The 23,585-nt window shown below is 36.9% G+C and overlaps 1 protein-coding gene across 1 annotated transcript; it reads left to right on the plus strand.

Annotated features, from left to right (window-relative positions):
- Positions 1-541: 541 nt before the first annotated feature.
- LOC142344301 (uncharacterized protein F54H12.2-like) lies at positions 542-1,825 on the plus strand. Its single transcript, XM_075395892.1, has one exon. The coding sequence runs from the start codon at positions 542-544 to the stop codon at positions 1,823-1,825; it is 1,284 nt and encodes a 427-aa protein (XP_075252007.1).
- The last annotated feature ends 21,760 nt before the right edge of the window (positions 1,826-23,585 follow it).

The raw sequence follows: 23,585 nt of genomic DNA on the forward strand, positions 1-23,585 counted from the left end.
CATTGATTACCAACACGTGGGACACTCAAAGGCTCCTTTGTTGAGAATCATTGACACAAAAAGACGATTGAAAACGGTAACATTGGCATTGTTGAGCCCCGTCACAGAGTAGTATTCAGTAATTTGGATTCAAAAAGCTTAACGAAAAGTATTCAGTGTGTTGCAGTTCAACTCCGCAGTGAAACAGGTAACTTAGTCCCATTTGCAGGGACCGGAAAAGTTATTCTGACCTTACACTTCAGGAAGCTCCCGAGTTAATTGAGGTAGCTGGCAAACGCAAAACACCCAAACAAGCGCTCAAAAGCACCGTCACGAAAACTGTAGGGAAACAAGTTGTAGGTTCAATGGGAGCTTACCGCGCAAGAAGGCGAAAATCAGTTCAAAAAAGAGTCAAAAGACCATATGGGATAGGAAAAAAAAGCACGGTTTTCAAAAGTAAGTAGAAGAAAAAACAATTCTCCTACAAAAGTACCGACGTCAAACATTTCACGGAAAAACCAGGTCACGCGCAGTCGCTCTGATTTTTTCTCAAATGTGAACAATGGTTGCTAACCTTTTACCATCCGAGGCAACACACACAACTCTTGATCTTTTCGAGAAACCACCGCTTCTGGTTACTTTCGAGAACGCTTTCACACAAAAAATTGGACCATCTTTCTCGCCCGATGGCCCAGTCTTAGAATTTGAGGTATTGGGTGATCGAAACAACTTTATTGACCTTCAGAAAATTGTTTTGGAGATCAAATGTAAAATTACCCAAGCAAATGATGCTGACCTACGAGTAGGAACTGAAGCCGCCAATAGAGATACCCCATTTTTTGTGAACAATACCCTTCACTCCCTCTTCTCTGAATGCACTGTTTCGTCTAATGGTATTAAAATTTCTAACACAATTGGTAATTATGCACACAAGGGATTCATTGAAACTGAATTTTCTCATGGAGACAGTGCTAAAAACACTTGGTTGGTCTGTCAAGGATATCATTACGAAGACGAACCTCAGAAAGTTGACGGCGCCGATACCCGTGCAACAGATATTGGTGAGCGTAAGGCACTGGTTTCACAGTCAGTTGAAGCCACTTTTATTGGTAAGCCGGCTGGTGACATTTTAACATGTGATAAACATCTTCTGAGTGGTGTAACTCTACGTTTTTCTTTCCGAAGGAGCTCCAATGAATTTGTAACCATAGCAGAAGCAGCAGCTAAAAATTATAAAGTTAAAATAGTACAAGCCAACTTATACGTTAGAAAAATGACAATTACTGATAATGTTCTGGGAGAACTTGAGAAACAGCTAATGAAGACACCTGCTGTGTATGGTTTCACAAAAGTTCTACCTCGAACGTTTCTGGCTGCAACGGGTGTTCAAAGTTGGCGTCAAGAGGATGTATTTTCGAAAGAACCGGTACGCCGGATGATAATTGCAATGACAACTAATCAAGCTTACCTGGGTACAAACAGGACAAACCCCTTTCATTACCGAGCCTTCAATTTATCCGAAGTCACTATATACCGTAACGGTTTACCTAGTGTAGGCACTCCTATTTCAACAACACAGCGTAAACAAATTTACTACAACACAATTGAAGCCTTGGATTTTCTACAGAAGCGCACAGGACATGGTATTCCTCTTGGAGATTATGATAATCATTTCATTATGGCTTTTGATCTTACATCTACTCAGGAAGCTTCTCACGATTTCATTCATTCAGAACTAACCAACTGTTCAATATCAGTTGATCTCACATTCTCCCGAGCACTAGCTGACAATGTAGAAATTCTTCTATTAGGAGAACGCTACGTTTTATATTACTTCGGACCGTAAAGTAACAAAAAATGCTCTGGTAACTTACCCAGGACATGGATATTTGAAATTTATAACTTTGTGCAAAAATGTTGCCATCTCAAGGCTAAATTCTTGGGTGTCTTTGCAGCTGACAACTTTCCTGGACTCAAACCAGAGAGTTTCATTATTGTAAATGCATCCGAATCGTCAGAACCAGGAACGCATTGGCTTTTATTATGCAGACGCCAAAACATCGTGTACTTTGCCGACCCCCTGGGATACTCTCTCGAAAACTATCAAGAAGTTTTCAAGCGATTGTGTCAAATGTATTTACAAATTATTGAAGTATTCAAATCACAACCTATTCAACCCATGGACTCGGTTCTTTGTGGTCTTTATTGTATTTATATAGCTCATATTTTGTTCGATTCCAAATTTTCATCATTGATTTTAATGAATGACAATGATTTAATGCAATTTAGTAAAAACATGTTGTAATTTAACTTTTGAAAATTTACCACTCTTTTCCAAAGTTACAAGAGGTAAAACATCCAAGGAAAATTTTAATTGAAGTTAGTAACAGTACTATCCATAGAAAATTGGAATCTGTAGTCATCAATCTTGAAATCAAACTCTCCATAACCACTTTGTAATATGTCTGCAATTCTACTTAAAACTGCACCATGAGGAGAATTATAAAGAACATTTGTTATACGGTTGATAGTAACAAAAGGCAATAAGTTAGTTTGAGTCTGTTGAGTCCGTTTGCAGTTCCATTGGACAAAAACTTGTGGTAATTTCTTCTTGGAACGCCGGCACGGTGTTTCCAGGCTGTGATGACTATTGTATAAAACCGCTGCAGTCAAATTATCCATTATAGATCCCACTGCAACGTGATCTTCCACATTTGAAATGAGTTCTTTAAAACATGTAGAAAAGCATGGAACGTTGAAGAGTTTTGACGTCAATGACTTTCGGTCTTCGGCTGAAAATTTGTCAATTTCAATCAGAATGTGATAGTGAAATTGACTGTCAAAATTAAATCCATTTTTAAAGGTGCATGTGTCATCCCCTGAGTGCTTTGAATAAGCATAACTATCTTCCTTGTTTGTTGGAGAGAACAACAATTCGGGCAACGTATTAGAAATACAAAACTTGAAGGACTTTTGAAATTTTCTGAAAAATTCTGGAGACTGTTCATACATAGCTTCAACCATATTGCGATAATTGGAAAACGAATAGCAATTCTCTGAGCACGATCTCACTTTTTGTTTCATTTTCTAGTAGGTGACAAATTTTTTTTCTCCTCATCTGACTGAATCGTTCTCTTTTTCAATCTTCCTGAGAATTTTCGCGCAGTACTTTTTCTTAGCTCTTCATCTGGTTCCTTGAATTTCTGATGAAACTGATGGTTTTTCGGGTTTTTCGACAACAAACGCTTTATTTTGTCAATTTTACTGCTAAGTTTTTGAAACTCTGATAGAGACAAAGATATTCGTTGACTAAAACTCATATCGCCAACTTCATTGCGCTTGTGTAATGTCAAGAACACTTATGTACCAGTATTATCATAAATTTTCACATAAGCCCTTACAGTTCGTTTGTCGCTCTCACAAATCGATAAAGAATAGTCAGAATAAGCACACTCTTTTTCAATTGCCGATGTCATAGCTTAACTAAAGGTTATCAATACAACCTACTTCAATAGTCTAAATTTAGGAAATGATTCATTTTTTTTTGCTGTGATTCTTTCGCTACTGTGTTTGCTCATAGACAAGCTCGTAAAACTTTGCACACATAAAAAAAATTCTCGGATCACAAATACACCTATACACACTCACAAACATACACAAACAACTATTCTTCAAATACATGTACTAGACACCACACCCTGTAAACATCTCTGTTTTGGCTAAAGGCTAGTCTAATTGAGTATTGTGCTACTTACAAGTTCAAACTTGTTCAATTCTAAATATTTGTTTGTTTTACTAGACAATAATGGTTTTCTCAGTAATGATTCTACAAAAAAACAGGCTTTTTTCACCACAGATACCTATTTCTAGAAAATTATCAACGTCGGTGTGCGGCCGTCATTGAACAAAATCGCGAAAACAGTCAGTGGGTGAGCATTAATAGGATTATGCTACCAAAATACGTCTACGATCACTTGTTCCTCTTTTTATCAGAAACCAGATCCTCTCTCGGAAATCTTGCACCGATCGACCTTATTCCAGGACTTGAAAGAGAATTTATTTCAGACCCCTCTTCTCTCGATAGCTCAACTTTGAAATCACTGTATGAAGTGGATTGTTCATCCGTCCCCTTTTATGATAATCAGGAAGGGACAATTCGTGACTTACATCAGATAGATTCAATTTATGGAATAAAAAACCTAGAAAAAGCAGATGATTTATTACAACAAGGGGTCTCAAGCTCATGTGAGAAAAACTCAGTCGATGATTCTCAAAGAATTATGGACATCGTTAGTCCAACGTCACCCTGCCTTTTCGATAATTGTACGCAAAAGACTCCCCAATTTAAACGTCTACAAAGCATGTCAACCATTGCTGCCAGTTCTGAAGAGAGTGCTATAGATATTCCGATGCAACGTCTGTCACCACTCAATGAAGAAACACCCCCAATTACTTATGCCCCGGCCAAAAAAAGTTGCAGCGAAGTGATAGAGTCCTGTTCTACGAAGATGATGCAGGCAAAAAACGACAACTCTAATCAAAACTATGATTAAAACTTGAATTAACACTGTTTGTGTGTCTGTGTGTTGCATTAAATTATTTTATGCATTAAAATAAAAACAAATTCAATTGATTTTTTTTGCTTCATCTCCTACTCTATTAAGGATTTCGAGACTTGTAGTTTTTTAAGTTAATGTATCGAACAACAAACTGATTGATTTCACTGTAGTCAGAGTTTTAAAAGTACTGTAGAGGAGTCGAAATGAAATGTTTCTAATTCAATATAATGTATTATCTAAAAGACAAGCATAAATGTTATTATTTGGTATACGGAAAATCTGGGTTAGTAAATAAAACAATTAGTTGGAAACAAACTAACATAGTCAGGATCGACCACAGGTCGAAGCAAGATGACCCCATCTACCACATCTGACGCATAGTGGGTGGCCGGCACTCTGCATTTGAAGTACCTCCACTAGCCTCGCACTCTGCCATCCTTGGAATTCGATGGCAGCGGCAAGACAATTTTGAGAAGCAATAAGTTTCTCCATCTGATCGCCCTGCCCAATACCGTTCGAATTCCCAATCTCTCCGCCCACTGGAGTCCGTGTTGCAGCATCTCTACGTCTGCGATACGCAGCAACACCTGTTGTGCTCCAGCGGGACGGACTTCCCTCTGATGAGGACATCTGAAATAAAGAAAGTTTTCAAACATAATCTCTATTAGTTTTTAACTTAGTGCAGTTCTATGTTGTCCTATACTATTCAAGTTAGAATCATACTAAAAATTGTTTGTGAGTAGAAAATGAGTAATCAATGCCTTAAGACCAAAAACATTATATCAACAAACACTTAGTTATATTTTCCTAACATTCAACCGCACCGAAATAACTTTACACTCCTTCAGATCTAATATAAACAAGCTCTTTATTTATGGTATGTATTCAATTAGGCGTGTATAGTTGTATGCGTAGGTAAAGTAATAACAAATTATCAGTGACTTGTATAAACTTTTGTCTCAGGAAACTACGGGAACTGGAATTAGAATCTCAATTCTTAGTCACTTGTTCCGCGAGCAAAATCCGTCACAAAACTTTCAACTTCAAGTAAACAAACACGGATCAAGAAGATATTGTAATAATAATAATAATAATAATAATAATAATAATAATAATAATAATAATATTAATAATAATAATAATAATAATAATAATAATAATCAGAAGTTGATCACAAAAACTCTGAATTTCTCAGCAATCAGTTGGTCTTTCTCTTTCTTGTCGAAGAACACAGAAAACAAAGTTACAACAAAATGACTCTCCCTTGTCCTCATTGCAATCGAGAACTCTCTGATAAAAGAAGTCTGCGAAGACCTCTATATTTGATTCACAAAATTGAGCCGGAGCGTCCTACTCTAATTTCTAATCAATGCAATTTGCAAAGTCAAACCCTACTTGGGATCACTGGTCACTGCCGCAGCCGCCACGGAGGGAAAACAGTCGAGAGTGTGTGCGTATACTGCAATCATTGCTTCATGAGCAAAGATAACTTTGACCAACACATGAGAAATAGGCACGGACTACCTGTCTGGGATACAAATGAAGCAACTGAACCTGAATCTCCGAACCAAGCTGGACCGTCCCGATCCCGGATGTTTGAAAGAGCACCACCAAGACAGAGGGACAGTTGGCCAAAACCTGTAACTTCAGCCTTTAACGGTGGTGTGGAGATTTACAATATCAAGCCAACATTGGAAATTGACCTCTTGGCTTATCTAAATTCGGTGAAGCCGGAGATAGATGAAATTCTACTGAACAAAACAAGTCATGGAGCTCAGAAAGTTCAACTGACAGCCGAGTTGAAACTATTGAAGCCACGAGTTGACGACGAAGACCAACACATTACAATTTTTGCCAAGACTGACATGAAAACTGTCTACTACGATGGTTTATCCGAAGAAGAGTATTTCACAATGGCTCAACAAATGATCTGTGTTCTGAAATGCTTTGCATCGAATGGGAGTGGATGGGTGCTAGAGAAAATTATCAATTTGGAATTAAAAGTTGTAAAGTTCAACCCTATTCGTGGCTCGTCCTATCTGGCGCTGCCATCAGAACTGGTGAATAACCGAAATCTACTAAACATCCGCAATATAAATGACTCGAAATGTTTTCTCTACTGCTACACCGCAGCTTACCACATGAAATTCGGTCCTACTCTAGAGTCTAATTCTTGGCGACTGATTACCAGCCCAGCCCTGTATAACAGTACGAACGTGAGTGCTCATCAAACTCAAGGCGAGTATGAAATGCCAATGGCTGTCGATAAAATTGATTCCTTTGAGACATTTGAACAAGTAAACGTTAATGTTTTCCGATATCATAAAAAACAATTGTTACCTCTCAGAGTATCCAAGAAAAGATACAATTTTGTTATCGATTTGCTTCTGATTTCTGATGGCCAACGCTTTCACTATGTTCTGATGAAAGATCTAGAAAAACTGGTATCAAACATAAGAGGCACAATCGTTAATCACCGCTCGGTTCTTTGTAGAAACTGTTTCCACCTTTGCAGCAGCTCGGAATTATTGAAAAAGCATCAAGAACTGTGCTATGATTATGACGCTGCAATTATCACAATGTCTACGAAGAAAGAACTGGTCTTTAAAAAACATAAAGCGAAAACTTTTCCCCAATTGTTGTGTACTTTGATCTTGAATCAATATTGGAAAAAGTTCATAGCGTGCCAAATGACCCAGAAAAAAGTAATTCCAGGTTAATAGAAAAGCATACACCGAGCGGATAATGTTTTGCTGCAGTTGAACACGACTGCTCAAGTCTGTTCAGATACCGACTGAAACGAGGACCTGACTGCATGATAGATTTTGTAGACCAAATGGAAAAACTAGCGCGTGACATTCACTACAGAAGACAACATGATCGTGTATTTTCTGGAACTATTCTAACGGACAAGCAAAAATCAAAAGCAAAAAGTTGTTGGATTTGTGAAAGAGATTTGATGACAGTGATGTAAAAGTTTTGGACCATTGTCATTTCAAAGGTAATTTTCTGGGCTGGGCTCATAAAGTTTGTAATGTCAACCGAAAAACCCAAAATTTTACTCCTATTATCGCTCATAATTTGAGTCATTACGATTTACACCACCTATGCAATGCATTACACAATTGTCACTCCAGGAACAAGTTTACAATAATACCGAACACAGATGAGACATATATCAGTTTAACGCTTAAAGTTTTTATAGAAGAACGTCCAGGCCGAAAGAACAGGCTTATTCAAGTTTATGAGGATCTTCGTTTTTTGGATTCATTTCGATTTATGAACACTTCGTTAGAAAAATTGGTTGATTCACTGCCAGACGACAGTTTTAGAATATTGGATAAGCATTTTGAAGATTATCAGACGAGTGATGTTAAATTGTTAAACGGCAAAGGATTTTATCCTTATTCTTATATAGACTCTTTTGACCGATTCAAAGAATCAAAACTTCCGCCTCTAAGCAGATGGGTCAATTCATTGTCAGGTAAAAACAACATACAGTCTATCACAAAATCTGAATTGGAAAAAGCACCAAAAATTTTTGGAAACTTTGATTGCTTCAATTTGGGTGACTATCTCGATCTTTACTTGTCAGTAGATACGTTGCAGCTAGCAGATGTTTTTGAAAAATTTCGTACCCTATGCTTTCAAACATATGGGTTAGATTGTGCTCAATATTTTTCGGCACCAAATCTTAAAGGCGATGCTTTCCTGAAAATTTGTGAACCGGAACTTCAATTACTCACAAACAGAGACCATTTAGATTTTGTGCAAAACTTGATGCGAGGTGGTGTGGCTTCTGTGTTTGAGAAAAGGTTTTTTGAAGCCAATAATGAATATCTTCCCAACAAATTTAACCCGTACAAGGAGCATAGTTTCGGTCTAACGATGGATGCGAACAACTTGTATGGAGGAATCATGAAGAATTTCCCACTACCTCATGGAAATTTTGAGACTGACACAACAACAAGCCTGCAAACAATTCTCGAAACCAATGATGAAAGTCCATGTGGTTTCATCGTGGAGTGCGATTTTGAATATCCTGATGATTTACACGATGACCACAAGGACTTTCCGTTGGCACCAACAAAAGAGTCAGTCAAATATTTCTGGTTGAGTGAGTATCAATTTGAACTTTTGAATGACATCAATCTGAAGGGTAATTTCAAAGTGAAAAAACTGTTACAAACTCTTTACAACAAGGAGCGATATACACTGCATTATATCAAACTGAAGCTTTATGTGTCACTAGGTCTAAGGGTAAAAAAAGTTCATCGTTGTCTCAAGTTTTCCCAGAGCAAATGGTTATCGGCTTATATTGATCTAAACACAGATATGCGCCATGTGCAACTATTAAATTTGAAGAAAATTTTTTCAAGCTGATGTCAAACTGTGCTTATGGTAAATGTTGCGAAAGTAAAAGAAATCATCAGTCACTTTCACTGGTTCGTACTGAAGAAGAATTTTGGACGAACACAGAAAAGTTTAACGTTAAAACATTAAAAATTTTCAATAACGGTCTGGTTGCGGTTACAATGCGGAAATACAAAATTTTTTGGAACAAGCCGACAATAGTGGGTGCAATAATATTGGACTTGTCAAAAATGTACATGTTTGATTTTCATTATAACACAATGAAGAAACATTTTGACTGTTTGTTATTATACTCAGACACAGATTCGTTGATCTATGAAATAAGAACAATCGACCTGTACACGGATCTAAAGGAATCAAACAATTTGAATGAGAAATTTGACTTTTCAAACTATCAGCGGGACAACAATTTGTTTGATGACAAAAACAAGATGGTGATTTTGAAATTTAAAGATGAGTTGAAGGGACGACCGATGGAAAGCTTCTGCGCTCTCAAATCGAAAATGTACTCCATCACAACTGAAGGTTAGTTATCAACTTACTTTTTTCTTTTTTACGATAGCATCTACAATATCCTAAGCAGTGTGTTGACTAAGGAAAGTTTTTTATAAAAGCAGAAAATTGTGTAGATTTTTGACATTTCAAAACAAAAAACATTTTCATGAAAAAAGTCTGAAACTTGAAGCACAAATACGCAGTCATGATACGGATAGCTTTTTATTTTGTTTACAGATGAGCAGAAAGAATCTGTTAAAGGAATCACTAATTACGCCCAGGCTCGACTCACCCACGATGTGTTTAAATCAGTTTTGATGGGGGATCATGGCTTAATTAGAACGCCAAACTACAGAATCGGTTCGGTTAATCACCAGCTTTACACAATAAAGACAAACAAAATAGCACTGACCGCCTTTTGTGACAAGCGATATTACATTGACTCAATACTCTCACTCCCTTTTGGTCATAAAGCAATTCGGGAGAACGCAGTGTATCAAGAAATAGCACTGGATGAGGAATGGGGTTTGACAGACATTGAGGAACAAATTGAGGAAGGAGACCAATCTAACCCGAATGCTACATTTGAATTATCAGATAGAACCATTGTTCAGCAAGATAAACAACCTTTCTTCACACCTCCTGATCCAGGTTTCTATCAACAGATCAGTTACACTGAAAGTGAGTTAGAGGGAGACTTAGTAAACTTTGATGAAGAAAGTGCAATTAATAATAGTAGCGACAACAGTGAGGAGAGAAACCCATTCATTATTCATGAAGCTATTGAGAAGTCTGGAGTAGAAAATGAATTTGAATAACAAATAGAAAGTAGTCGTTTTAAATCTAGAAAACAGAGAATGAAATCAACAGAGCAGTCAACATCGAAAGGGGAGGAATCACCAATTCAACAAAATTTTAAACATAGTCGTAAACGACGACGCATCTATTCAATCGAAAGTGATTCAGATTGATGCTTGAAATGTATTTATTTTAATGACAGTTTGATTGATCTTAGCTCTCTTAACGACTTAAAATGTGCTTGATTAATTTACTGTTGAAAATTGAAAAATTTCAGAAATCAGTTGTTCGGATTTTAGAATTAGACTAACGTTGTGAAAAGTGAAGAGACTATAAACAATAAAGAAATTACCTTGCTTGCTGTGGTCTGTTTTTGGACGAAAGCTTTAGAGTTTTAAATAACCAAATTTTCTGAAAGAAAAATCAATGAAAAAGATTTGTTCGATTGACAATTACTTGTGAAAAATCTAGGCAGAGTGTTTGAAAATTTTGTCAGAAGAGCTTCTTGTGTTACATAGACTATCATTTCGAATAAAAGAAAAACTCGAGAAATCTTAAATATTGGTTGATTTTTGCAATTGCAATTCTCTTATACATTTCAGGAGAAACTACTATTGTTTGAACTTTTATTATCAGTGCCTTTTGATGTATTTCAGGACTTTGAAAAAGTTAGAACTTTTAAAAAGATTGAAAATTTAACTGGAATACAAGTTAGAAACAGATAAGTTAATACCAGCAAGGTGGTCCGTTCAACAGATATATTTAGAAGTAATTAAGGCCTTCAAACCCTATGAAAAAAATTGCTTTTGTCGGAAACCTAACAAGTTTTAGCTTTCCTTGGGAGAAATCCTTTGAAAGAAGTAATAGTAGCGGTAAATTGTCTAACACTCACAATAATTAGTGTCTCTGCTTTCAAGCAGCTTGAAACCTCCTATCAACTTTGCAGCTTGCAAAAATTTTGCTTCATCTTGCTTCTTTCTAAACCTTAATACACAAGAATTCCCTTTTGGTACCATAGGCAGAGATAATTAAAAATTTGGGTTGCTTGAAATAGTTGCGGTGCTTAATTCATTAGAGACAGAACAGAAACGATTCTCACTGTTTTCTAATTAAATGCCCGCAAACAATCAAATGTGTTTGCGCTAATAACAGACGGGCTATTTTGTCGTTTATCTCAACAGCATTCTCAAACCAGCGCGGTTACATGTTTCATAGTACACTGAATACAGTTTTATTGCACCCAGGCAATCCTTCTTTGAAATTTTCCCTCGCCGCTTTCAAGCATTCAATTGTGAACATTCCACTTTGTAATTAAAAGAAAGTATTTCAGGCGAAATTGACAGAACAGTCCTTCAAATATAATTAGTAAACAAATAATAAAAGTAGAAGACTGAAATAACCAGAACGCAATTGCAAAGTATTTGAGGGAATTATAAAGAAAGTCGAGAGTTGAAGCAAACAATCAAAACAAAACCAAATGACAAAATGAAATGACCGAAAACTGTTTGGAATATTTGACGGGAAAACCAGAAAGCTTTATCCGCTTGTTATTACCATGAAGTGTACGAAAACAATTTCTTTAGTAATAAATAGGTTCCCTTTTTAACCCATGAAAATTTTTCGAAAGAAATTGTGTCTTTCTGGGCACGCAATGGGTGGCGGACATTTGGGTGTTTATGTGTTCGCAACGGGGGACTGTTCTCGCCAAAAAGCCGAAAATTTACAAAAAATTGGGAAAAATTTTTGTGTCGCGTTGCGAACACAGTAACACCCAAATGTCCCCTCCCCCGTTGCGTGCCCAGTAAGACACCTTACTAATTTGGTAAGTTTTCCCAGAGCAAATGGTTATCGGCTTATATTGATCTAAACACAGATATGTGCCATGTGCAACTATTAAATTTGAAGAAAATTTTTTCAAGCTGATGTCAAACTGTGCTTATGGTAAATGTTGCGAAAGTAAAAGAAATCATCAGTCACTTTCACTGGTTCGTACTGAAGAAGAATTTTGGACGAACACAGAAAAGTTTAACGTTAAAACATTAAAAATTTTCAATAACGATCTGGTTGCGGTTACAATGCGGAAATACAAAATTTTTTGGAACAAGCCGACAATAGTGGGTGCAACAATATTGGACTTGTCAAAAATGTACATGTTCGATTTTCATTATAACACAATGAAGAAACATTTTGACTGTTTGTTTTTATACTCAGACACAGATTCGTTGATCTATGAAATAAGAACAATCGACCTGTACACGGATCTAAAGAAATCAAACAATTTGAATGAGAAATTTGACTTTTCAAACTATCAGCGGGACAACAATTTGTTTGATGACAAAAACAAGATGGTGGTTTTGAAATTTAAAGATGAGTTGAAGGCACGACCGATGGAAAGCTTCTGCGCTCTCAAATCGAAAATGTACTCCATCACAACTGAAGGTTAGTTATCAATTTACTTTTTTCTTTTTTATGATAGCATCTACGATATCCTAAGCAGTGTGTTGACTAAGGAAAGTTTTTTATAAAAGCAGAAAATTGTTTAGATTTTTGACATTTCAAAACAAAAAACATTTTCATGAAAAAAGTCTGAAACTTGAAGCACAAATACGTAGTCATGATACGGATAGCTTTTTATTTTGTTTACAGATGAGCAGAAAAAATCTGTTAAAGGAATCACTAATTACGCCCAGGCTCGACTCACCCACGATGTGTTTAAATCAGTTTTGATGGGGGATCATGGCTTAATTAGAACGCCAAACTACAGAATCGGTTCGATTAATCACCAGCTTTACACAATAAAGACAAACAAAATAGCACTGACCGCCTTTTGTGACAAGCGATATTACATTGACTCAATACACTCACTCCCTTTTGGTCATAAAGCCATTCGGGAGAACGCAGTGTATCAAGAAATAGCACTGGATGAGGAATGGGGTTTGACAGACATTGAGGAACAAATTGAGGAAGGAGACCAATCTAACCCGAATGCTACATTTGAATTATCAGATAGAACCATTGTTCAGCAAGATGAACAACCTTTCTTCACACCTCCTGATCCAGGTTTCTATCAACAGATCAGTTACACTGAAAGTGAGTTAGAGGGAGACTTAGTAAACATTGATGAAGAAAGTGCAATTAATAATAGTAGCGATAACAGTGAGGAGAGAAACCCATTCATTATTCATGAAGCTATTGAGAAGTCTGGAGTAGAAAGTGAATTTGAACAACAAATAGAAAGTAGTCGTTTTAAATCTAGAAAACAGAGAATGAAATCAACAGAGCAGTCAACATCGAAAGGGGAGGAATCACCAATTCAACAAAATTATAAACAGAGTCGTAAACGACGACGCATCTATTCAATCGAAAGTGATTCAGATTGATGCTTGAAATATATTTATTTTAATGACAGTTTGATTGATCTTAGCTCTCTTAACGACTTAAAATGTGCTTGATTAATTTACTGTTGAAAATTGAAAAATTTCAGAAATCAGTTGTTCGGATTTTAGAATTAGACTAACGTTGTGAAAAGTGAAGAGACTATAAACAATAAAGAAATTACCTTGCTTGCTGTGGTCTGTTTTTGGACGAAAGCTTTAGAGTTTTAAATAAACAAAAGTTTCTGAAAGAAAAATCAATGAAAAAGATTTGTTCGGTTGACAATTACTTGTGAAAAATCTAGGCAGAGTGTTTGAAAATTTTGTCAGAAGAGCTTCTTGTGTTACATAGACTATCATTTCGAATAAAAGAAAAACTCGAGAAATTTTAAATATTGGTTGATTTTTGCAATTGCAATTCTCTTATACATTTCAGGAGAAACTACTATTGTTTGAACTTTTATTATCAGTGCCTTTTGATGTATTTCAGGACTTTGAAAAAGTTAGAACTTTTAAAAAGATTGAAAATTTAACTGGAATACAAGTTAGAAACAGATAAGTTGATACCAGCAAGGTGGTCCGTTCAACAGATATATTTAGAAGTAATTAAGGCCTTCAAACCCTATGAAAAAAATTGCTTTTTGTCGGAAACCTAACAAGTTTTAGCTTTCCTTGGGAGAAATCCTTTGAAAGAAGTAATAGTAGCGGTAAATTGTCTAACACTCACAATAATTAGTGTCTCTGCTTTCAAGCAGCTTGAAACCTCCTATCAACTTTGCAGCTTGCAAAAATTTTGCTTCATCTTGCTTCTTTCTAAACCTTAATACACAAGAATTCCCTTTTGGTACCATAGGCAGAGATAATTAAAAATTTGGGTTGCTTGAAATAGTTGCGGTGCTTAATTCATTAGAGACAGAACAGAAACGATTCTCACTGTTTTCTAATTAAATGCCCGCAAACAATCAAATGTGTTTGCGCTAATAACAGACGGGCTATTTTGTCGTTTATCTCAACAGCATTCTCAAACCAGCGCGGTTACATGTTTCATAGTACACTGAATACAGTTTTATTGCACCCAGGCAATCCTTCTTTGAAATTTTCCCTCGCCGCTTTCAAGCATTCAATTGTGAACATTCCACTTTGTAATTAAAAGAAAGTATTTCAGGCGAAATTGACAGAACAGTCCTTCAAATATAATTAGTAAACAAATAATAAAAGTAGAAGACTGAAATAACCAGAACGCAATTGCAAAGTATTTGAGGGAATTATAAAGAAAGTCGAGAGTTGAAGCAAACAATCAAAACAAAACCAAATGACAAAATGAAATGACCGAAAACTGTTTGGAATATTTGACGGGAAAACCAGAAAGCTTTATCCGCTTGTTATTACCATGAAGTGTACGAAAACAATTTCTTTAGTAATAAATAGGTTCCCTTTTTAACCCATGAAAATTTTTCGAAAGAAATTGTGTCTTTCTGGGCACGCAATGGGTGGCGGACATTTGGGTGTTTATGTGTTCGCAACGGGGGACTGTTCTCGCCAAAAAGCCGAAAATTTACAAAAAATTGGGAAAAATTTTTGTGTCGCGTTGCGAACACAGTAACACCCAAATGTCCCCTCCCCCGTTGCGTGCCCAGTAAGACACCTTACTAATTTGGTAAGTTTTCCCAGAGCAAATGGTTATCGGCTTATATTGATCTAAACACAGATATGCGCCATGTGCAACTATTAAATTTGAAGAAAATTTTTTCAAGCTGATGTCAAACTGTGCTTATGGTAAATGTTGCGAAAGTAAAAGAAATCATCAGTCACTTTCACTGGTTCGTACTGAAGAAGAATTTTGGACGAACACAGAAAAGTTTAACGTTAAAACATTAAAAATTTTCAATAACGATCTGGTTGCGGTTACAATGCGGAAATACAAAATTTTTTGGAACAAGCCGACAATAGTGGGTGCAACAATATTGGACTTGTCAAAAATGTACATGTTCGATTTTCATTATAACACAATGAAGAAACATTTTGACTGTTTGTTTTTATACTCAGACACAGATTCGTTGATCTATGAAATAAGAACAATCGACCTGTACACGGATCTAAAGAAATCAAACAATTTGAATGAGAAATTTGACTTTTCAAACTATCAGCGGGACAACAATTTGTTTGATGACAAAAACAAGATGGTGGTTTTGAAATTTAAAGATGAGTTGAAGGGACGACCGATGGAAAGCTTCTGCGCTCTCAAATCGAAAATGTACTCCATCACAACTGAAGGTTAGTTATCAATTTACTTTTTTCTTTTTTATGATAGCATCTACGATATCCTAAGCAGTGTGTTGACTAAGGAAAGTTTTTTATAAAAGCAGAAAATTGTTTAGATTTTTGACATTTCAAAACAAAAAACATTTTCATGAAAAAAGTCTGAAACTTGAAGCACAAATACGTAGTCATGATACGGATAGCTTTTTATTTTGTTTACAGATGAGCAGAAAAAATCTGTTAAAGGAATCACTAATTACGCCCAGGCTCGACTCACCCACGATGTGTTTAAATCAGTTTTGATGGGGGATCATGGCTTAATTAGAACGCCAAACTACAGAATCGGTTCGATTAATCACCAGCTTTACACAATAAAGACAAACAAAATAGCACTGACCGCCTTTTGTGACAAGCGATATTACATTGACTCAATACACTCACTCCCTTTTGGTCATAAAGCCATTCGGGAGAACGCAGTGTATCAAGAAATAGCACTGGATGAGGAATGGGGTTTGACAGACATTGAGGAACAAATTGAGGAAGGAGACCAATCTAACCCGAATGCTACATTTGAATTATCAGATAGAACCATTGTTCAGCAAGATGAACAACCTTTCTTCACACCTCCTGATCCAGGTTTCTATCAACAGATCAGTTACACTGAAAGTGAGTTAGAGGGAGACTTAGTAAACATTGATGAAGAAAGTGCAATTAATAATAGTAGCGATAACAGTGAGGAGAGAAACCCATTCATTATTCATGAAGCTATTGAGAAGTCTGGAGTAGAAAGTGAATTTGAACAACAAATAGAAAGTAGTCGTTTTAAATCTAGAAAACAGAGAATGAAATCAACAGAGCAGTCAACATCGAAAGGGGAGGAATCACCAATTCAACAAAATTATAAACAGAGTCGTAAACGACGACGCATCTATTCAATCGAAAGTGATTCAGATTGATGCTTGAAATATATTTATTTTAATGACAGTTTGATTGATCTTAGCTCTCTTAACGACTTAAAATGTGCTTGATTAATTTACTGTTGAAAATTGAAAAATTTCAGAAATCAGTTGTTCGGATTTTAGAATTAGACTAACGTTGTGAAAAGTGAAGAGACTATAAACAATAAAGAAATTACCTTGCTTGCTGTGGTCTGTTTTTGGACGAAAGCTTTAGAGTTTTAAATAAACAAAAGTTTCTGAAAGAAAAATCAATGAAAAAGATTTGTTCGGTTGACAATTACTTGTGAAAAATCTAGGCAGAGTGTTTGAAAATTTTGTCAGAAGAGCTTCTTGTGTTACATAGACTATCATTTCGAATAAAAGAAAAACTCGAGAAATTTTAAATATTGGTTGATTTTTGCAATTGCAATTCTCTTATACATTTCAGGAGAAACTACTATTGTTTGAACTTTTATTATCAGTGCCTTTTGATGTATTTCAGGACTTTGAAAAAGTTAGAACTTTTAAAAAGATTGAAAATTTAACTGGAATACAAGTTAGAAACAGATAAGTTGATACCAGCAAGGTGGTCCGTTCAACAGATATATTTAGAAGTAATTAAGGCCTTCAAACCCTATGAAAAAAATTGCTTTTTGTCGGAAACCTAACAAGTTTTAGCTTTCCTTGGGAGAAATCCTTTGAAAGAAGTAATAGTAGCGGTAAATTGTCTAACACTCACAATAATTAGTGTCTCTGCTTTCAAGCAGCTTGAAACCTCCTATCAACTTCGCAGCTTGCAAAAATTTTGCTTCATCTTGCTTCTTTCTAAACCTTAATACACAAGAATTCCCTTTTGGCACCGTAGGCAGAGATAATTAAAAATTTGGGTTGCTTGAAATAGCTGCGGTGCTTAATTCATTAGAGACAGAACAGAAACGATTCTCACTGTTTTCTAATTAAATGCCCGCAAACAATCAAATGTGTTTGCGCTAATAACAGACGGGCTATTTTGTCGTTTATCTCAACAGCATTCTCAAACCAGCGCGGTTACATGTTTCATAGTACACTGAATACAGTTTTATTGCACCCAGGCAATCCTTCTTTGAAGTTTTCCCTCGCCGCTTTCAAGCATTCAATTGTGAACATTCCACTTTGTAATTAAAAGAAAGTATTTCAGGCGAAATTGACAGAACAGTCCTTCAACTATAATTAGTAAACAAATAATAAAAGTAGAAGACTGAAATGACCAGAACGCAATTGCAAAGTATTTGAGGGAATTATAAATAAAGTCGAGAGTTGAAACAAACAATCAAAACAAAACCAAATAACAAAATGAAATGACCGAAAACTGTTTGGAATATTTGAGGGGAAAACCAGAAAGCTTTATCCGCTTGTTATTACCATGAAGTGTACAAATACAATTTCTTTAGTAATAAATAGGTTCCCTTTTTAACCCATGAAAATTTTTTGAAAGAAATTGTGTCTTTCTGGGCACGCAATGGGTGGCGGACATTTGGGTGTTTATGTGTTCGCAACGGGGGACTGTTCTCGCCAAAACGCCGAAAAATTACAAAAAATTGGGAAAAATTTTTGTGTCGCGTTGCGAACACAGTAACACCCAAATGTCCCCCCCCCGTTGCGTGCCCAGTAAGACACCTTACTACTCACGTCCTTCCTATCGCTGATTCTGGAAGCCAATTTTTGTATGGCTTTTGATGCTAACGATCCAGCTCCTCCTTTAAACGACAAGTTTAATGGTCAGAAATTAGCTTTCTCGACTTTGATTATGGTTTGTTCGTATTTCAGCTTCTTGATGGACTTCTGGTTTTTGTACGAACCCGGTCTGCTTCTTGGGCAAAACCTCGCATACGGATTAAACAGTTTCTTGTCAAAGAATGTTCTGCTGAAACGTGAATCGAAGAAAGCATCAGCTTTGATATCTTGTCGAGCGTCGTCATCAATAGAGTTAGTTCTTTTTGCGAAGGTTTCCCCATGCAAAGCCTGAAGACAGGAGTTCACTTCTACATCATGGCAGACCTCATTGAGCAGGTAGGCGAAAGAGTCACGGATTTCATTTTGTCTAATGTGCGTAAAGCCACCTTTTGGACAATGAAGAACATTTGCTAATTAAAGTTTTCCTCACATGCGCCTCTTGATGGCAATTTTACTATTGCTTGGTAAAATCAAAATGATATCTTTTCAGTTAAGATGCGTTTATCTAGCATGATGCTCCCTTTCCATAGCCAAATCCAGAGAATATGCCTATTTATCAATGATGAGATCCTTGATTGCCAACTTTTTCGCTCGAGCTTGTCCCCGTTTTTCTTTTTTCCTTTCTGATTTTCTGAAAGATTTATTACTGATGAAATTCTGCATCTATAACGTTATGATTCTGTAACGGCTAACAAATCGAAATAAATCTTGCATATTTCTTTGCTCTAACTTCAGGAAGAAGAATGCTTAGGCCACCCTATTTAAGACGAAGAGAGAAAACCTTTCGGTATCTGTCATTGTAAAAGGGATGATTCAACATTAAAGGTATAAGATTTTTATCATTTTTTCGGCTTCTCTCAGCAGACTGTCTGAGTGTGGAGTACTCCTCGCAATAAAATTCAATTTTTGTCGCAATCCGTTAGTAAAAGATTTTTTCGCGTTCTGAGGGGACGCCTTAATATGCTTGGCGATTTTCACAAGCATATTAGAGTAGTTCATTGACTTTTTTCAGAAAATAAATACCGTTCTCATCAGAACCAATAACTGAAGCGAGAAATCGATAACCTTCAATAAAATTAACATCCAATCCCGAAAACTTTTTTCGACTTCTGAACAAACTCAGGTTTTGTAATGATATGACAATTGATCACAATTTAACCGAATTCAACACCATGTTCAGAGAGCTTATTTAGCACAATTTGCAGTGATTCAAGGCTACCGGTCACATCATCGTCATCTGCGCACTACTTATGAGTCAATTTTTGATCTTCGAGCTTGTCGATGAGAGGAGATGTAGCAATTCCGTACATTTCCATGGGTATTGGATCACCTTGTGTTGTTCCTTCTTGAGACTTGATTACTCTTTTATCAAAGAAAAGGACTGATAGGTTCTTATATGAGTTTTTCATTGCTGTATAAACTGAGGTACAAAACTTTCCGATGTTTTTTAGAGTTATTCAAGCCATTAAACGCGTTCCTGGCATCAATCACTAGTATCCCTTCAGTACGACCTTCATGAAAGCGCCACCGGACTGCATTGATAGCATGTTCGATTCCACGTTTTTGTCCAAGTCACATCTGTACGTTTCCCCCAAGTAACTGGAGATCTCGTTTAACGTATTTCACTATACTCCTACCTATAATTCGTCTTAAGACCTCGCCAATGCCAATTGGTTGAACCCCAGAGCATTTATCTAGTGCGATCAGACGACAATTGTTAAAAGAACTCAAAAAAATTATTTCTTCTGCGGCAATTGTGATTGGAACTTTGGACACTGTTTTTCAAAGATCAATTGAGGAGGATTTGTATGATGTCAACCGTCGTCCTAATTTGCCTGCATCAAAATCAAAGGGGCCATGGCTGCCTTTGTTTTCATTGCGGCGCATTTTCTTACAGAGCAATTTTTTTTCAAAAATAGAAGGATGGAAAGGCAAATCCCAATTTTTCAGGTCCGTTATTTCGTATATAAGATCAGGTTTTTGACTACATGGATGCTTTTCTTATAGAAGATCGAGCACGGTGCAGTTTTTTTCTTTAGTATTTTTATTTATCAGTTGTTGATAGCACAGCATTCTTTGCATTGTCTGAAAGACATCGTTAAGCATTCGATATCTTACCAGATTCCATTTGTTTTTCAAAGGCTTTAAATTCATCCACTTCTCGTTTTCTATTTAATTTCCTTAAGCGCTCCTGAAGTGCCTTGGCCTCAACAAAAAAGAATTTGCACCTGATGCACAGATTGAGCCTTCTAGACAAAGTTTTTGTTATTTAAGCATCATTTTCACTTTTGAACCTTGCCAGAAGTAAGTGCGGCATTACCATTGTGCAAATCATAGCGGATTCAGTCTGAGGCCCATCTTCAAGCGTCCTGGTGATAATGATGTTCATGACTTCTGCAATTCTGCTTCGAATTCTACTTTATATTTGTTAATGGTAAAGAAGATTGGCTTCCAGTGAACTATTTCATTGTAAATTTTCCGTAATGTTCTTATTCGTTTGCTTTGGAAAATTTTTCCAAATATGACATGGTTCCGGGGGTGTTTCAATTAAAGATGGTTGACCATGTTTAGCTGTTTCTTGAGGCTCAATTGTTGCAGGTACACTGCAGTGTTTGCCAATGACGTTTGGATGGTGATCGTTTTTAGTTGACAAGCCGCTGCGTTTCATATGCATAAGTGTACCGCAACCGTAGCACCAAACTCCACCCCCAGGTGAAAAGAACACTTAGAGCAATTAGTTTGAGTATCTGACATTTTCAGAGGCAAGAGGTTTACCGAGCGTAGTTTTTTGGTACAGGTGAATATAACTATGCATAAAATTCATTGCAAAAGGATATCACGCTATGTAGATACATGGTAAACAAATGGTTGCCATAGAAGGAGAAATGGATTTCATTCCAACAGAAAGCAGACTTTCTGAAGAAAAAATGTGGTAAAATGATCAAAGGAACCGTTTCAAATTGAAAAAATTGATGCAGAGCCAAGATCATGAAATATATTTTCCTGTTGACAAGTTTATTATTTGAAGTGGCCATTATTTCAGATGACACGACAATAAACGAATGGAGTTTATAACATATCACATCCAACAGAACTCGGTATCTTGACGTGAGAGCATGAGTAGTGATGATCATTGAATCCAGCGAAAATGCAAACTGAGCCCAAATTGAGGGGAGGATACTGGTTGACTACATTGAATAGGTCGATTATGTTACCTCCGCGACGGAATTGAAGGGGTTTGTCTTGAGCTTCTATGGCCTCTTTTCAAGAAGCCGTGTAAACTCGCGTCTTGCTTTGCAGTCTCTTGTTTGGTCAGTTCTTGGTTTTGCGTCTGTTCGTCAGGATTGGGTAAGAGAAGAGAGATGAGTTAGATGTCAGTTTGCACCTTACATTGCTTTGTCGTCTTAGGCCACCAAAAGAGAAGTAAGAAAGTCGTTAATGTCTTGAAGGTCGGGGAGAAAAAGTTGAATTGTATTTGTAAAGATTTAGAGGTTTGTCCGTTTAAGTTGGAAGGTCAGTTGATGTATTTGAAAGCCGCTCAATTGCTGTTTGGAACAGTATCGTCTGTATCGGAGTCCTGAGATTGCTGTCGGTTTGTAATGTCTTCAGTTCATCTTGGATGAGTTCTCTTATAGAGGAGTTGTACTTCGATGCTCGTTTCAGGTAGTTGATGTTGCGACTTGTTAAGTATTCAGTTATGGTCGGTATGTTAGCTCTGCTGTGTACTTCTGTCGTGGATGTCCAAGAAGGTAGATCTAGTGCTGTCTTCAGTGCTCTGTTTTGTAGTATCTATAGTCTTTGTAAGAGTGAGTTCGGAGCATTGGCCCAGGCTGGTGAGGCGTACTCCATGATTTGTCTGATAGTCATCTTGTAAAACTTGATTAGGCTTTTAGAGCTGATTCCTTAGCTTTGAGTATTTTGAGTCCGTTTGTCCTGGCGAAAACTTTCTGTTCAACTTTGTTGATGTGCTCTGTCCAAGTCAAGCTGTCTGATATTTCTACTCCTAAAAAAGTTGTTTTCTTTGTTGTCTTCAATTGCGCTCCTTTGAGGGTCAGTAGTTGTTGTTTGTCTTTCAGTCGAGTGATGAGCATGAAGTGCGTCTTGACAGGATTGAGTTTGATCTTCCACAGGTTGCACCAGTGGTCAAGTGTGTCGAGTGCTCTTTGTAGTCTTAGAGTGGCTGCTTTGCAGGTTACGTTGGTCGTGTAGAGTGCTATATCATCTGCATACTGGGAGACATTGGCTGTTGCTACTTCGTGTTTACTGACATAGATGTTGAAAAGAACTGGACTTATAACTCCTCCTTGAGGGACACCGGCACTTGGGACGAAGCTCTCTGCTATAGCTTGCTGGTACACAACTTTCAGTTCTCTGTTCTTGAGGTAGTCTTTGGTCCATTTGATGATCCACATTGGAACTTTGTTCTCCTGGAGTCTGTAGAGTAGTCCCTTGTTCCACACTGCATCAAATGCTTGTTGTACGTCAAGAAAGACTGCTGCAGTTGGTCGTTTCCAGAGAGCTTCGCTGAAGGCGTGTTGAGTCAGGCATAGCAGATTGTCAACAGTTGATCTCTTCGTTCTGTATGCACCTTGGGTGTTTCTGAATACGTTTAAGTCCTCGCAGTGTTTGATCAGATGCTCCTTTACGATAATTTCGCCTAGTTTGCCAATGCAGCTTGTCAAAGAGAGGGGTCTGTAATTCTTGATGTTTGTGTGATCCTTGCCTGGTTTAGGGAGCATGCAGACTTTGGCCTTCTTCCAGCACGTTGGTATCTTGCCTCGTTTGAGCGATTCTTGAATGAGTTCGCAAAGGTTCTCTATGATGTTGTCTGGCAGTTGTTTCAGGATCTTATAAGAAACTTGGTCATCGCCTGGGGCTGTGTTCCTTCTCTCAGAAATCATTCGTCTAAGCAGTTGTGGTCGTACATCAGTTTGCCAGTGTTCTCTTGGTGTTTCATAGGCGTCTATCGCAGCTTCGTCAATACTTCTCTCAACTTCTTCTTGATGATCGCTCGCTTCAGTTGTCTCGGGTCTGTGCGTCACCATGGTCTGCTGGAGGGAGTTTGCGAAGCTGTTTGCAGCCTCTTGTGTAGTCAT

The sequence above is a fragment of the Convolutriloba macropyga genome, chromosome 1 (genome assembly GCF_964194025.1).
Source record: "Convolutriloba macropyga chromosome 1, txConMacr16.3, whole genome shotgun sequence".
In the NCBI taxonomy this organism is placed as follows: Eukaryota; Metazoa; Xenacoelomorpha; order Acoela; family Convolutidae; genus Convolutriloba; species Convolutriloba macropyga.